Source organism: Aedes albopictus, chromosome 3, assembly GCF_035046485.1.
Source record: "Aedes albopictus strain Foshan chromosome 3, AalbF5, whole genome shotgun sequence".
Classification (NCBI taxonomy): domain Eukaryota; kingdom Metazoa; phylum Arthropoda; class Insecta; order Diptera; family Culicidae; genus Aedes; species Aedes albopictus.
In genome coordinates this window covers 156,902,607-156,918,187 of record NC_085138.1, presented here as the reverse complement: position 1 = coordinate 156,918,187, position 15,581 = coordinate 156,902,607, and the positions used below count along the sequence as shown (strand labels likewise).

The 15,581-nt window shown below is 44.5% G+C and overlaps 1 protein-coding gene and 1 long non-coding RNA gene across 2 annotated transcripts in view; one reads left to right on the top strand and one right to left on the bottom strand.

Moving 5' to 3' along the window:
* LOC134291400 (uncharacterized) overlaps positions 1–15,581 on the top strand; it is a 286,882-nt gene that overhangs the window by 129,830 nt on the left and 141,471 nt on the right. The window lies entirely within an intron of this gene.
* Positions 1–15,581, bottom strand: part of LOC109422712 (importin-5) — a 30,917-nt gene that overhangs the window by 2,067 nt on the left and 13,269 nt on the right. Inside the window, exons 4-5 of the mRNA XM_019697578.3 lie at positions 363–487; positions 97–284 (exon numbers count right to left, since the gene is read on the bottom strand). Coding sequence (XP_019553123.1) covers positions 97–284; positions 363–487 — 313 coding nt within the window. The remainder of the gene's footprint in view (positions 1–96; positions 285–362; positions 488–15,581) is intronic.

Genomic DNA, 15,581 nt, shown 5'->3' with positions numbered 1-15,581 from the left:
AGGTTGACACGTGTGTTAAACTGACATAACTAAAGCTTTTTCGATAACAAAGGTAAATGAAGCACAATTGACAGGCGGAATCCCGCCGATACCTACCAAAGTGCGATGATCTCGTCCGGGTTGGGGATGGCCTTGTTGTTGTATTTCAGTATCTTGGTCACGGCGGAGATGGCATTCTCTGTGGGGTTCACATTTTCCGGTTCGCGGCTGCCGGGCATCATGATGACTTCTATCAGCAGCTGGATGGCCTGAGCGCACGATATCGAGAACTGGTCGCCGCCGTACTATGGAAAAGCAAAAAAAAAATCATTGTTGAAACAGAGCACGGAACAAGTTTTTAAGACGACTGATCAATAGCTTACCTGTGCTAAAACTCCGCATCCGTATACTGCCGCTTGCCGGACTTCCGGTTGTGGGTCCTTTACATATTCTAGCATCGGTTGCATGAAGAAAGCTTGGTATTGAGCGCACGTGGGACCACTGTATTCTGTAAGTCAGAAAGATAAGAGGCAAATTTTCTAGTTATACCTAGTTATAAATCCAAGCACAGCGTGGTATGAAGGATTTCATGTACAGACAGTACTTTTCAGGGGCGTGTGACAGCTGGTAATCCCCTCTCACGTTTTGCGAGTCAGCCGCGTTGTCACGGGCTAAGGGTTGCGACCGTTATTGGACCCTCATAGAGTATAGGGCGAACCAAGGGAAGAACCCCCCTTGGACGTAGGTTGCGCGGAAGAAGACGAGGAAAAAGCAGCAGGCCCAGGAAGTAAGGGACGCTAAACCCAGAAGGCATGAAAGAGTAGGTACCAAGCGCGAGAAAGGCGACGTGCTCATCATCAAGCCCGAACAGTCGAAGTACTTGGACGTCTTGAAGGTGATGCGAAGCGACGCCAAGCTCGTAGATCTGGGAGCCGACGTGCGCAATATCAGACGTACTCGTACGGGCGAGATGATTCTGGAGCTGAAGCGCGATAAGGAGCGCAAGGGCGCCGCCTACAAAAGTTTAGCGGAAGAGATCCTTGGAGAAAGGGGAGGGATGAGGGCGCTCACACAATAGGCGACTCTGAAGGTGAAAAACCTAGACGAGGTCACCGAAGTGAAAGAGCTTGTCATGGCACTGCCGCAACAATGCGAGGTGCAGGTGGCCCCTGAAGCTGTTAGGCTATGGAAGGGGCCGACAAGGATACAGGTAGCTTTGGTTCAACTACCTGTGACGGACGTAAAAAAGACCGTTAAGCAAGGAGGATTGAGGTAGGCTGGTGCGTATATCATATGACGTTCCACGAGCCACCAGAGGTTTGTTTCAGGTGTCTAGAATCAGGACACAAGTCATGGGACTGCAAAGGCCCCCTGACAGGAGCAAACTGTGTAGGAGATGCGGCGTCGAAAGCCATAAGGCCCAAGGCTGCACGAGTTCGCCCATTTGTCTGATCGGTACCGGGAAATCCGTGAACAACAGGCATCCGAGGTGTCCGGCCTTCAAGAAAGCCACAGTGAACTAATAACAGTGCAGGTAACGCAGCTGAACCTGAACCACTGTGACGCGGCTCAGCAACTGCTTTGTCAGGCGGTTTTTGAGTGGGTAACTGATATCGCCATCATAGCAGACCCATACCGAGTACCCGCCGGCAACGGCAATTGGGTCGCGGATGAATCCTTAAAAAATGGCGGCGATATGGACGACGGGTAAATACCCCGTCCAGGAGTGTCCAGGTGTCCTCTGCCTGTTATGCGCCTCCGCGGTGGCCGATCGAGCAGTTCACGCAGATGCTGAACTGTATGACGATCGTGCTAACAGGGAGAAAGCCGGTGGTAATAGCGGATGACTTTAATGCCTGGGCCGTGGAATGAGGAAGCCGTTTCACGAATCAGCGGGGTCAGATCCTGCTAGACACTGGCCATACTAGATGTCGACCTGGCTAATGTCTGCACCAAGAGTACCTTTAGTCGGAACGGTGCGGTGTCGATAATTGACCAACCCGGGAGCTTCTTGACAGCTGCCGAACAACGTCAGCGTACCTAAAAATTTTGGTCCGGGTGGTACTGTCAGATTCAGAGCGGCAAGCGCTACTTTTGAAAAGGACGAAAACCGACAATAACAAAATATATTAAAACATTAAACAGAAACCTTAATTCGTTGTTTCCGCTTTTTTGTGGTAGAAAAATGCAAATTAAGTGCGGCCTCGAGTACGGCATAATGAATTTGTTTAATAGAAGTGAAAATTATGTCTATAAAACGGGTAAAGGCAAAATAGTCGACATTCATAAAATTAATAAGAAACTCATGTTTTCTTCAAGTGCGGTAATAAGCAAGTAATAAATTAGGCTACTTATGCTAACATTTTACAGAAACATATCTGGTGGCAAAGCCAAAATGGAAGTTAAAAATAATCATTTGCAGATGTTTTTTTTTGAGGTTGATTTTTGGTTTGGTCTAGCATGCGCAGTCACAAATTAATATTTAAGACGGTTTAAACATGTGCTTTTATTACATTTCTTACAACAAAAAGAAAAATCAAAATGATTTCAATTTAATGAACACTAGTTTTTGCGCTTCTGTTGAATACGTCCTTTTGATACGAAACGCTAGCCTCTTGTTGGCTCCCACTCACCACGAAACAAAAAGTTGTTTTCGTATGGACAAAAATTGTTGCGTCAGTGAAGGATGGACCCGTTGTTTACGAACAGTAGCTGTTCCACACTGGCTGGTGGATTGGAGAAGGGAAATCGCTGGATAGGAAGAATTTCGTAGACTTGGTGGACGACTCCCTTCTTGGCAGTGGACTGTATATGGTTCGAACTTGGAATGTAAGGAAACCGTTGGATTGGAAAGAATTCTTGGACGTGGAGGACGATTTCCTTACTGGACACTTGATCACTTCACTTGGTCTTAGCACTTGGGCTTGGAATGGAAACACTACTACTTTCACTTGGTACTTTCTCTATATTTCACTTTTCACTTTTCTTACACTTGATCCGATTAAATTCGCGGTTGAAATAAAACTGACTCCGGTCTGGTTGCACTGCGCTATTTATACCCATTTGGGGTACTTCTCGAACTTTCGGGTATCTTCCAGTTAGCGTGCATCCAGAACTTTCAGGAGCTTTCGTGGTTGGTGCTTACCGTCGCCTACTGTCATATCGGTGCTACCTGTTCCAGCTGTCAAACCGTCAGGCTGGCGATCAGCGCTCTCGCTCATTGTTTACAATTTATACATGTGAGTGAGCGAGTAGGATGACGAGCGCGTTCTAGAAGTATACAGAATAACATACGAAAAGGACCTAAACCAAGCATGACATACGAAAAGGTCTTGATACAAAATAGTGTTTTACAAATTCGATTTAAAAATGATTTCTGCAGCGTAATAAACTTCTTCCGGTACGGAACATACTCCCCCCGGTTGAGGCGTCGTAGTCTCAAAACATTTCGGTGTTCGTAGACGATGACAGCGATCGATCGGAATTTCTCTGTTAGCCGGATGAGGTAGCAACAGGTATTCCATTTTGTTGAAGGATTGGTCCGTTGGGGGTTTCTTCTTGCAGTTGGGTGCGATGAAATTGTTTCGTTGAAGTGAGTATCCATCCCGATGATCAATCTTGGGCATCTTGAGGTTTTGAAGGCGCAATTCAGAAGGTACATATGTGTCCAGTAGATAGAAACTTGATCCGTAGGCGGTGACTGCGATGCCATCTGGTTCTTGTAATTCGCACACCATCGAATTGGGAAACATAACACTCCTGGGCACTTTGACAAGCTTCAATGAAGGTCCGACGCTTTGGAGATCTATCCACCTTTGTTTGCTGGAGGGCTCAACCACAATGACAACTGAAGAAAAGGCTTCGAGTAGAACAGAGGGGCGCTGAACCTCAGAGCACTCATGCTGTTCCATAGCTTTCTGGGATAAGACTGACGATTGGGTCGTTGTGTTGGTGATAGGAAAACGATTGTCCTTGGCATCTTCATACTTAGCGAAAACCTTGAGCATTTTCTTCACGATGTCATCGTAGAGTGGCAGATGTTTCTCTCTTTGCTCTGGCGACGTATGCTGTGAAGATTCGTATGAAGCCGAATTCCATGTTTGTTCCCGGCATTCACTATATGCATTCACGGATCGCAATCGGGTTTCGCGGGAGATGAGATTTTTCTCCGTTTCAGTTTCAAGAAACGTGTGATCGGCATCAAAGTCTTGCTGGGTCGTAACCTGGAAATCAGATTCTTCTTCGTTTTCGTTGGCAAGTATCAAAACTCCGTTCAAAGGTTGTAGAACAGGCTGCGACTTCACACCTGTATCGAAGGATTCTCGATTGGAGCTGGAGCTTGTTGGGGATAGAACTGCATGATGGGGCACGCAGCACGTGGCTTGAAGCGGTAGGCTGTTAGCTTCATCGAGGTGATGACGACACTCACAGGAATCATGTTCAGGAAGACGATTGAAGCATCTGTCCCGCGAACTTGGATCACGTTTGAATCGGTTCTCCAACATGATGGATCCTGACAGTGCTGGACCACGCCGGTTATCAAGTTGATCCACAGTCCGTTTGAAAGGATGTCGAAAGTCAAATCGATCTGTTGAATTTCGAAAATGCGTCGACACAGACTGGTCTTCGTAGATTTTGTTCGTTGGTAAACTACTGGAAATGGACGGAACATGCTCAAGCACTTCGACGTTTTCTACAATTGCCATGTTTGAGTGACGAACTGATGACCCAGGTGTTGCTGGAGCAGTGATAGTTCCCGTCACTATCCATCCGAGGCTGGTAGCACGAAGAGTGGGTAGGTTGTCGCCCAAATCGATGCGATGATGCTTGAGGATGTCAAAGAACAGTTCTCCTCCGATGAGTAGATCGATCTTTTCGGGAATGTGGAATCTTGGATCCGCAAGATGAATGGTGTCTGGTACATCCCAGTCGCTGACGTCCAGCCGTGTAGAGGGTACGAACGGTGTCACCTTGGGGGTCACCAAGCATTCAATAGTGGCTTGGAACTCGGTGAGCCTGGAGTGGAATGAAACTGAAACCTTCTCGCGAGCGATGCTTTGACGAGCATTGATTCCAGTGATAGGGACGTCGACTTTCGTTTTTGGTAATCTCAGGAGATTAGCCATGGTTTCGGTTACAAAGTTTACCTGCGATCCACTATCCAGCAATACTCGGCATGGATACGGATTGCCATTCTTGTCGATAGCGTGGACCAGAGCAGTGGACAACAGAACAGTTTTGGATTCCTGTGCTGCTTTACTGCATGAACAGATCGTCGACACCGATGAACTTGTCTTCAGAGTTGGTGAGGTGGGAGCAGAAGCACTCATGTCGTGTACTGACTTCGGATGGGAAACGTTGTCTTGGACGTCCTGAGTATTGTCTAGGTTGGAATCAGCATGCAACAAGGTATGGTGCTTCTTACTGCATTTCCGGCACGTTTTGGCCGAAGGGCAGTGCTTCGACTGATGGCCCTTACGGAGGCAATTGAAACAAAGACCGATGGATCGAATCTTCTCTGCTTTTTGAGCTGCGGTCAGCTGTTTCAATGCCGAGCACTGGTAGTTGAAGTGGTGATCGGAGCAAAAATCGCAGGAAGTGTCACTTGGATTTGAACACACGGCTGCGTTGCTCTTCTGGGGCGGCAGCTTGAGAGACGACTGCGTGGGCTTCGGTTTGAGAACTGGCGAAGCTGGAACCTGTGACAACTCGAAGTTCTCCAGGACTTGGCAACGAGACTTCAGGAATGCGATAGTTGGAGTGTACTTCGGCAGTTCGGTGCCTTTTACAGTGGATTCCCAAGCCTTTCGCGTAGCCTTGTCGAGAGCAGCGGTGATGAGGTACACGACTAGATGCTCAGACACGCCGGTGAGTTCTTGCTTGAGATATCGCAGACTCTCCACATGTCCGGTTGCCTCGTCGAGCAGACAGCGCAGCTCCTTGGATGATTCGCAGGACATCTTCTTCAGGTTGAGCAGGCCTCGTAGGTGACTTTCGACGATGAGCCGTTGGTTTTCATAGCGGTCGCTCAACACTCTCCAAGCTTGCTCGTAGTTGCCCTCGTTGATGATTTTGGCGTCGAGCGAACTAGCAGCAGCTCCAACTAAGGCCTTGTCCAGATGATATAGTTTTATTGCGTCGGAATCGGCAGAATTTTCCATTAAGTCTTGGAAAATTGCCTTGAACTTAGGCCAGCTGGAGTAAGTCCCGTCGAATGTGGGAATCGGAACTTTCAGGGGTTGCTGCTGGACCACTACGTGCGGTGTGGCGACGGATGGGGGAGTGTTGCGGTTGAGAGCTATAATCATCTCCTGGACTACGGTGGACGCTGCATCGTGACGATCCTCGAAAGCGGTGTAGATCTCCTCTTGTTCGTCTTCTGCGTCGTCGGGAATCAGGGCCATGATCTCGCTGTGGAACCTGCTAAATTCTTCGTAGGCTGCTGCAAGTTTGTCGGTAATGACGTTGAGCTGAGCCAGACTCAGGTGTCTTTGGTCTCGCAAGGTGAACTGGATGCGAACCACCTTCTGCTCGACCTGGCTTCGTTGGCGGAAAAGTCCGTTCAGCTTAGTCATGGTACCGCGGTCTACTTGCTCCTGCCAATGAAATCCATGGAAGGATGATCCATTGCTTGATTGGCCTGCATTCGAAGGAGGATTTGGCACTACAGGCACTACAGGATTCATCGCTTCCAAAGGATTTGGAAGTTCCGTTGAATTTTCCACAACCGCTGGGATTGTCACTCCTGCTAGATCCGAGATGGTTCCTGGATTTGGATTCGTCTCAGGATTGACCACGGGATTGTTCTTATTGACAGGCTTGATCGGAGAATACTGCACTGGTGGCATTTTGAAACTTGCACTTCACTGAAACTGGAACTGTAGTGTTTCACTTGATTCGAAGACAGGAACGTTGAAACTTTAGGAACTGGAATCGATGGGTCGATATCCGGTTCGAAGGACCAAACTATGTTCCACACTGGCTGGTGGATTGGAGAAGGGAAATCGCTGGATAGGAAGAATTTCGTAGACTTGGTGGACGACTCCCTTCTTGGCAGTGGACTGTATATGGTTCGAACTTGGAATGTAAGGAAACCGTTGGATTGGAAAGAATTCTTGGACGTGGAGGACGATTTCCTTACTGGACACTTGATCACTTCACTTGGTCTTAGCACTTGGGCTTGGAATGGAAACACTACTACTTTCACTTGGTACTTTCTCTATATTTCACTTTTCACTTTTCTTACACTTGATCCGATTAAATTCGCGGTTGAAATAAAACTGACTCCGGTCTGGTTGCACTGCGCTATTTATACCCATTTGGGGTACTTCTCGAACTTTCGGGTATCTTCCAGTTAGCGTGCATCCAGAACTTTCAGGAGCTTTCGTGGTTGGTGCTTACCGTCGCCTACTGTCATATCGGTGCTACCTGTTCCAGCTGTCAAACCGTCAGGCTGGCGATCAGCGCTCTCGCTCATTGTTTACAATTTATACATGTGAGTGAGCGAGTAGGATGACGAGCGCGTTCTAGAAGTATACAGAATAACATACGAAAAGGACCTAAACCAAGCATGACATACGAAAAGGTCTTGATACAAAATAGTGTTTTACAAATTCGATTTAAAAATGATTTCTGCAGCGTAATAAACTTCTTCCGGTACGGAACAGTAGCGACATCTGCGATTTGCAAGTAGGTACGCGAAACTGAGCTCATCTGTCAAGTTACGGAGGGGTTGTAATTGACGTTCCTTTTTGTAGTCCTGGCCTAACAAATAGTTCAAACCGGAGAGTAGACGATAGCTACACTCGCAGCGACCACCTGGCGGTTCGCTACAGTATCGACTAGAACAACAGCAGGTAGCGGGTAGAGGAAGCGATTGCGGACCTGCGCCGCGCGACGGATGCAGCGTGCACGATCTGAGGAAGAGCGAAACGATTGGCGGGTGGAGTTCGCCGCTGCAAAAGATGCGCTGAAGACCGAGATTAAGGCAAGCAAAAAGGTCTACTTTGAGGATTGTGATGCCCATGACGAGAGGTGTACTGGCTCCTACAGAGTAATCTCCAGAGATATTGGAGGGGATCATCGAGGGACTTTTCCCGCGTCATGATCCTAGTCCTTGGCTCCCTTTCATAGGACAGCCGGGAACTGGGGCTGACGATGAGGAGAGAGTCACCGATGTGGAACTTGCGTTGATAGCCTTAAAAGTAACTAGGGAATCGCGCCACTTGGGCGGTGGTTCTATATTCGTCTGTTTTCCACTATAACTCAATGAAACTTGAACCGATTGGCACCACTTTTGGAATGTGGTGAGATAGGTATAGTATCTACCCGTGTACAACATTTCAAGTCAGTTGGTTCAAAATTGACTGAGTTATAGTGGCAAACAGACGAATACAGAATCACCGCCCAAGTGGCGCGATACCCTATTTCAGAGGTTCCCGAGATGCTCAGGTCTGCTATGCAGAAATGCCTGGACGAGGGAGTTTTTCCAGAAGTATGGAAGAGGCAGAGCCTGGTTCTATTGCCAAAGACGGGAAACCACCCGGAGACCCGTCGGCATATAGACCAATATGCTTGATCGACACGACGGGGAAGGTGCTCGAAAAGATCATCCTCAATAAAATGTTGAGGCACACCGAGAGTGTGAATAGTCTCTCGAGTAGCAAGCAGGCTTGATAATCCTCCTCGAAATCAAAAGAGTTTTGCAACATGCTCTAGAGCGGTGTTTTGCTTTTGCCTCGTCGCGAGGGAGCGAACGAACCCCAAACAGAGAGGCAATAAAATCTGAGCGAGGAAGAGGGGAACGAAAAAAGAGCCGATGATTATTTCGGGTTTTTGAGTGCGATTTTCGCCTCGAGAGTCTTTTTTTGTATGGGAGTGGAACTCGCGAGAGCTTTTTGAGTGTGAGTGGACGTAAGAAACACAACAAGCAATTATGAGTGTTGGACGAACTCCTCGCTGCGCAGCAAGCTCGCGCTCGGTGCTGTTGAGGATTTGCGTTGTGATTTCTGAGTTTTATTTTCACTCCTCAGAAAATCGCCAAAATCGCTTCCTCATTTTCTCGCGAGGGAGTTTCTGTCAAGCCTGGTAGCAAGTACGGCTTCCGGAAAGGGAGATCGACCTTAGGCGCTATCCTGGCGGTTACAAAAACCACCGGGAAAGGACTCGAGCGTAAGAGAAAGGGGGATTCGCTACTGTGCAGTGGTGACTATGGATATAAGGAACGCGTTTAACCCTTCCGTTACAAATCCCCCCTTACGAGAGTGCAAAAAAAAAACACTCTTTTCGCTATAACTTTTTTGTTGTTCAATATTTTTCAACCAAATTTTGACACAAGAAGCACATCTCATTCTAATTTGGGGATTCGTTGGGGATTATTGGAATGGCCACCTGGTTCGAGAGTTATTCCGGAATCAAAATGGGTCATTGGAATTGGCCATTTTTGGAAAAGTGAGCTTTCGATATGAGAATAATTTAGTTTTCAGACCTAAGTGAACTGGAATGATAGAAAAATATGTCTGAAAGTCCGTCCCGGCCACTAAGTGCCTTGGAACCAGTTTTACGGATGTTCCGGGGAACCGGTTCCGGGGTCAATTTTTGAATATGTTTCAATACCATCATGCGACACGTCAAACTTCGTGATTGTTCAAGATACATATTTCTGAGCTGTTTTTGTTTTATCCGAAATACTTCTGGCCATTTTGGAACCGATATTCGGATTTCACGGGAATCGGTTCCGGTGGTTCCGGGGTCAATTTTTCGAAGATGAACAAATACCATCATGCGACATATCAAACGTCATGATTTTGAAAGTTATAGCATATTATCACGATGATTGGTCGCTTTGAATGCATTTGGGCGTTTTGCAATTTATTTACCGATTTCGCGAAATATAGTTCCGGAGCCAAGTTTTGAAAATAGTTCAATATTGTCATGCGGCATTTCAAACATCACGTTTTTGGAAATACACCATTCTGTGCTAGTTTTACATTGTCTGAAATACTTCTGGCCATTTGGGACCCGATATACGAATTTCCCGGGAAACCGGTTCCGGTAGTTCCTTGATATATTTTTGTTTTTCCAGAGTAAAAAAACAGTCATGCGTAAACTCAAATTTCGTGATTTTTCAAGATACATCATTCTGAGCCGTTTTTTGAATTATCCGAAACATTTGTACCAAGGGTTTATTCTGAAACTCATCCAAGAATTCCTTTAAGAATACCTCCTTGAATACCTCTATCGATTCTTCCAGAGATTTCTCAAGTTATCTCTTTATGGGTACATAAAGATATTTCTTCAATGAACTTCTCTTAGGATTCCTCCAGGAAGTCCTGATGGGGTTTCCAGCATTCCCGCCTAGGATTTCTCTAGAAAATTGCTATTGGGATTCCTTCAGGAGCTCCTAGTGGGATTATTCAAGACAATCTCCTGGGATTTTTCCAGGAATTTCTTCAGAGGTTTTATCAAAGAATTTCTCGCGTACCGTTATGTCACACGATATGCTCTGCGTCATTACTGGTATAGTGCCTATCGGTATCCTAGAGACAAAGAGTGCTTTAAAAAGCGCGCCACAAGAGGCATACGCACGACTGCCAGATTGGTCTTCTTGGTCAAATGGCAGCGCGCGTGAGATAGTTCCACCAAAAGATGGTGGGCTCGCAGTTTGATCCCGATGGTAGATACGCAGACAGACGTTCTAGCTCGAACAAATTTATTCAAATTTTCTATGTAAATTTTCACTAGCGACACCTAGGCAACCGATTGCCACAGTGCAGTCGCGAGCAGTTGACAGTTTGAGAAACCACGTGCTTCCAGCCGCTTGCTTACCACCCAATTCACCAAGGAGAATACATTTTACTAAGGTGGCGCAGATAAACATTGCAAACCACTAGTTGTCTCTTCCACTCTTCTGGTGTTCTTATGCAACTAAAATAGTGACGTCACTATTTCAGTTCCATAAGAACACCAGAAGAATGGAAGAGACAACCAGTGGTTTGCAATGTTTATCTGCGCCACCTTAGTAAAATGTATTCTCCTTGCCAATTCACCACCCACCGAAAAATAAAATCAAAACAAACACTGGCAAAATCATTCCTACATTTGCGTCACATTCACAAAGATTTCCCAATGCGAGTGAAGTTCATCCAAATGCAGTTTTATTCAAGCAAATCTATGTAACATAAAAGTAATAATGTGTAAAATATTTTACAAGAGTCCTGCGCTAATTTGTGCAAAAGATTTTAGACATTAAATAAAAGTCATTTACTCTGCACAAATTATGTGGAAACATTATTAGCGTGCAACAGGTGCGGTCTTTTCCCGCCATCCGACTGGAAGACGACCGTGGTGACAGTTGTTGGTCGCAACGCACATGTGAGGCAGCGATTGTATATGAACGCCGCTAACGCCATCTGTTCGCTGATTGCCACTTGGCAATTTGTGGCGGCCATGTTTTTTACACAAGCTGCTTAGTCAAACTTGAACGTCTGTCTGCGGTAGATAGTTGGATTAACAGGCGCCATGGGAAAGTAACACTCCACCTGACTCAGGTCCTTGGTTGCTTCCGACAGTACCTACATCGTTTCGGTCATGTTGGTTCTCCCGAAAGTCAGGTTTGTGCTGGTTTAGAGGAAACGGCAAAACACGTTTTGTGTCGTGATTGCCACATGCGGAGAGGACACAACCCCGGAAAATCTTACGCAGAGAATGTGTAGGGTTAAGTTTGGCTGGAGCACCGTTCCAACGGCTATTACCTATCTTGGAGCTACAGAGGAGCTGGCGCGTGGAACCGGAGAATGGCTTGATAGGGTGTAGATCTACGTTGGCTATCGTGAGGAAGATTCTGCACCCCTCTGAGGAGGAAGATACTTTCACTTCCTGAGGCTTTCATGGCTTGGTGGCTTTTCTACAGATGCCTGCGAATATGAGGTGGCGAAAGTATAGTATACCTGCACCAGCACGCAGAGCCCATCGGGGTTGACGGTTCCAGACCTCATATGATTCTTTTACGTAGTTGTGTTACACTGGTGTGAGGTCTTGGAGGAGTTTCTCGGTTGCGATACAGGTTAATTGTAATACGTACAGTGTCGGACAAAATAATAAGACCACCACCCGTTTTTCATACAAAATGGCTAAGTTTGACGATGTGATACTCGGTTTCTAGTGAACCGATTTGGCTGAAATTTTGACAGTCGCCATGGAATTACGTGAACTTTGATTTGTATTTAATTGATTGAGTTCTGTTCACTACATCAAAAGTTATGGATATACGAAACGACAAAATAATAGGACCACTTTCAGATTGCCATTACCAAAGGATAGGGTAAGGGAGGTATTTTGGACCCCTTTAGGAAGTGGATGAACAATTCAGCGAAAAAAGAAAGTTTCCCCTTCAAAATATGGATAATTTCAGTAGGCATTACGTAGAGCAACATGTTTTCTGTCGAAAAAGGCCAAACAGAACTTAAAATTGTTGTATTAAATACAATAAATATCAAAACTCCTGAAGGATCTCGGGCTTGTATTTTGGACCACCTGATTTTATTTTGGACCATCAAGTGCACATATTTTGGCCCACCAAACTAAACTTCAATTGATTGATGAAATGAAAGCCACCTCCGCAAAAATTTAAACATAGTTAAAACTACGTGAAGTTTACATCTTTTCTATTCATTTTTTAGGCAGGGAACGTTTAAAAATTAGGTAACGGCAAAAAAGATGAAATGTTGTTGCAATTGCCAGTTTTTACGCATTGTAGTATGATGTTTCATAAAAAATGTTACGCAAAACGTGTATTTATTAACTATTGCATGACGTCAATCACCATGCATAAATTACGTAACGTTTTCTAGAAGTGTGAAAGTTTAGTGATTTTGCTAAATATAAAGGCGTTCCACACATATTGTAATGAGTGGAAAGGCCATCAAAAATAAAGTAATTTGAATGAAACGTAAATTGTCAAACATACATTAGATAACACATTGTCTCAGTCATCAACTGATTGCCGAGAAGGACAACTTTTCTAAACTAGGTGACTGAACACCTGAAAACTTCAACTTGTTGAAAAGTTGTTAAAACACAAATCAAATCAAATTTTTTTAACTTGGCGAAAAGTTCGATTTGGCGAACAAATCGAACCCACAACAATCTCATTGTAAAATAAACGTATAACAACCCAGATCACGGGAGGTCCCAACTTATTCTATTTATCTGTTTTTAGAGTACATTAAATACATTGGCATGAATATTTTCTCCCTTAAGAAGGAACTGGAGAGATGGATCTGACAGGTGGTCCAAAATATGTTCACATCTGATTATGTTGAACATATTTTGGCCATAGCTTAAACCTCCATTTTAGTAAATATTATCGCTCCACCGAGGTTAAGAACAGTTTATTTTGAGTTCTTACAATGCCTTAACTACATTCACATGAAATAAATATTTATTTGTTAAATTTAATACCTCTTCGAAGCCGACTACAAATTTGTCACCTTCTTTGTTTTTGGTGCTTTTCCGTGCGTTTCATTGGAAGTGAAAACATTTTCTCTATTTTTAATACTGAACAGCATATTTAACTGACATCCAAAATAAAGGCCATCACATAGTTGTATACTTTTCGTGTTCCAATTAAAAATTACTAAGATTTAGTACAGATTATGTGATAAATATCATAAAACTCTCTAGGTGGGCCAAAATACCTGCCCGGTCCAAAATACCTCCACTACCCTATATGTGAGTATCTGATACTTGATGATTGATATACACGTACTAAAATTAAGGATGCCATTTAAACTTGGGGACATTTTTATTTAACTAACCACAAATAACCATCATAAAAATTTGGTGTTAGAATTTTGTCGCACCGTATATCTGTAACTTTGAAAGTAGTGAACAGAACCCAATCAATTTAATACAAATCAAAATTCCCGTAATTTCATGTCGGCTGTCAAAATTTCAGCCAAATCGGTTTACTAGAAACCGAGTACCATATCGTCAAACTTGGACATTTTGTATGAAATAGGACCGGAGGTCTTATTATTTTGTCCGACACTGTAGGTCAGACGATTGCCGATTATAGAGCAAGCTAGGAACTCGAAAACAAGTGCAAAAATAAATTAAATTCGTACTGTATTCTAAGAAAATCAAGAAAATGTGTCAGAACTTTGTCGTTTAAACTTGTTTATTCTGAATTACTCTGTATTTATTCTAAATAGGAATTGAAATTGTATTAGCAAAATTAGATTGTTGTTTTTGCGTTGTTATTGCTTTGTCAGTTACGCCTTATTCGCGAATTACTCCGGCTTTGTCGCCACAAGTTGTGGGTTTAGAGGAAACGGCGGAACACGTTTTTGTTCTGTCAACCCCAATTGTCTTACAAAGTTACAAGAATTACAAAGGAGATGGTGTGTAGACTCGAGGAGTGACTAGTTCAGACGCTAAGCAAGAAGTGGTTCAAGGGTGCGGAGTCGGCTACGAAGGTCATACCGCTGCCCTGCGATCAAATTCGACTCTTATAGCGAATAAGCGGCCACGGGGAGAACATCTTGGTAGAGTCGGTCTACTGGATTGGATCCGAGTCCGTGGATGGAAAAGAGTCCCCGGTAAGGCCCAGAACAGATGAAGGAGATGCCACCCGGGAAGCTGGCAATGCACCAGCACATTACATTGGTATCCCTCTGAAAGAGCGTGTCATGATATCCGTTGCACTAGCCCCGAAGTAATGCCTTCTAGGTGGTCATGGAGAGACGTATAATAGGTCTTGAATGGAAACGGTTTGCACGCGGGTCGAGGATGCAGTTCTGCCTCCTTCGATAATTGTTGGAGGTAGTCCTTAACTGCATCACCTGGGCCTCCCGTAAAGGATGGTATGGTAAAATTCATAATTATGCAAGTTCAAGCAACAAACATGTTTTATGAATAACTCTGTAAATACTGTACATAAACGAACAACTCTGGAGCTCGATTTGAATTGGTCGTATGTACATTTGTCGATATAAAATTCGATCAGTTTATTTTAGTTATTGTAGCAATATGGAAAATATTTTGGAGACTTTTAATGATGGAACAGGAAGCCTGTTTTGTGATGATTGTGCTGTATGTATCAACTTTGTTCAATTCCAACGGTTTTTGCTATAATAAGCGAATCCAACTGATCGAATTTTTAATCGACAAAAGCACATACGACCTTTTCAAATCGAACTCCAGAACTACAAAGTTAAAGAGGCAAACTAGGTTTGATTCAGAACGTAGAACCAAAAAGGTATGGACAATAATAATCATTCAAAATTAATACCCGATCCCGCATCGATTGTGTGCTAGGCTCTCATTCTAAACACATACCTAAACGGTTCAACAAATTTTAAATCACGAACTTCAAAGCATGTGTTGCTTGCTCGCGCCAGTACCATTCATCCATAGCCGCCGGCCATGAACCGGCAATTAACGTCAATCACACACATGCCGTGGTAAGGAATAGCGAGAAATAACCCCTCACAAACACCTTGCGCCATGAAGTAAATTGTCTTTAGACATCCGCTCATTGCAGTTGACAATGATAACAGCGCAGAGAAGAAAAAAAAACTTAGCTCAAGCCAAATCCAAGC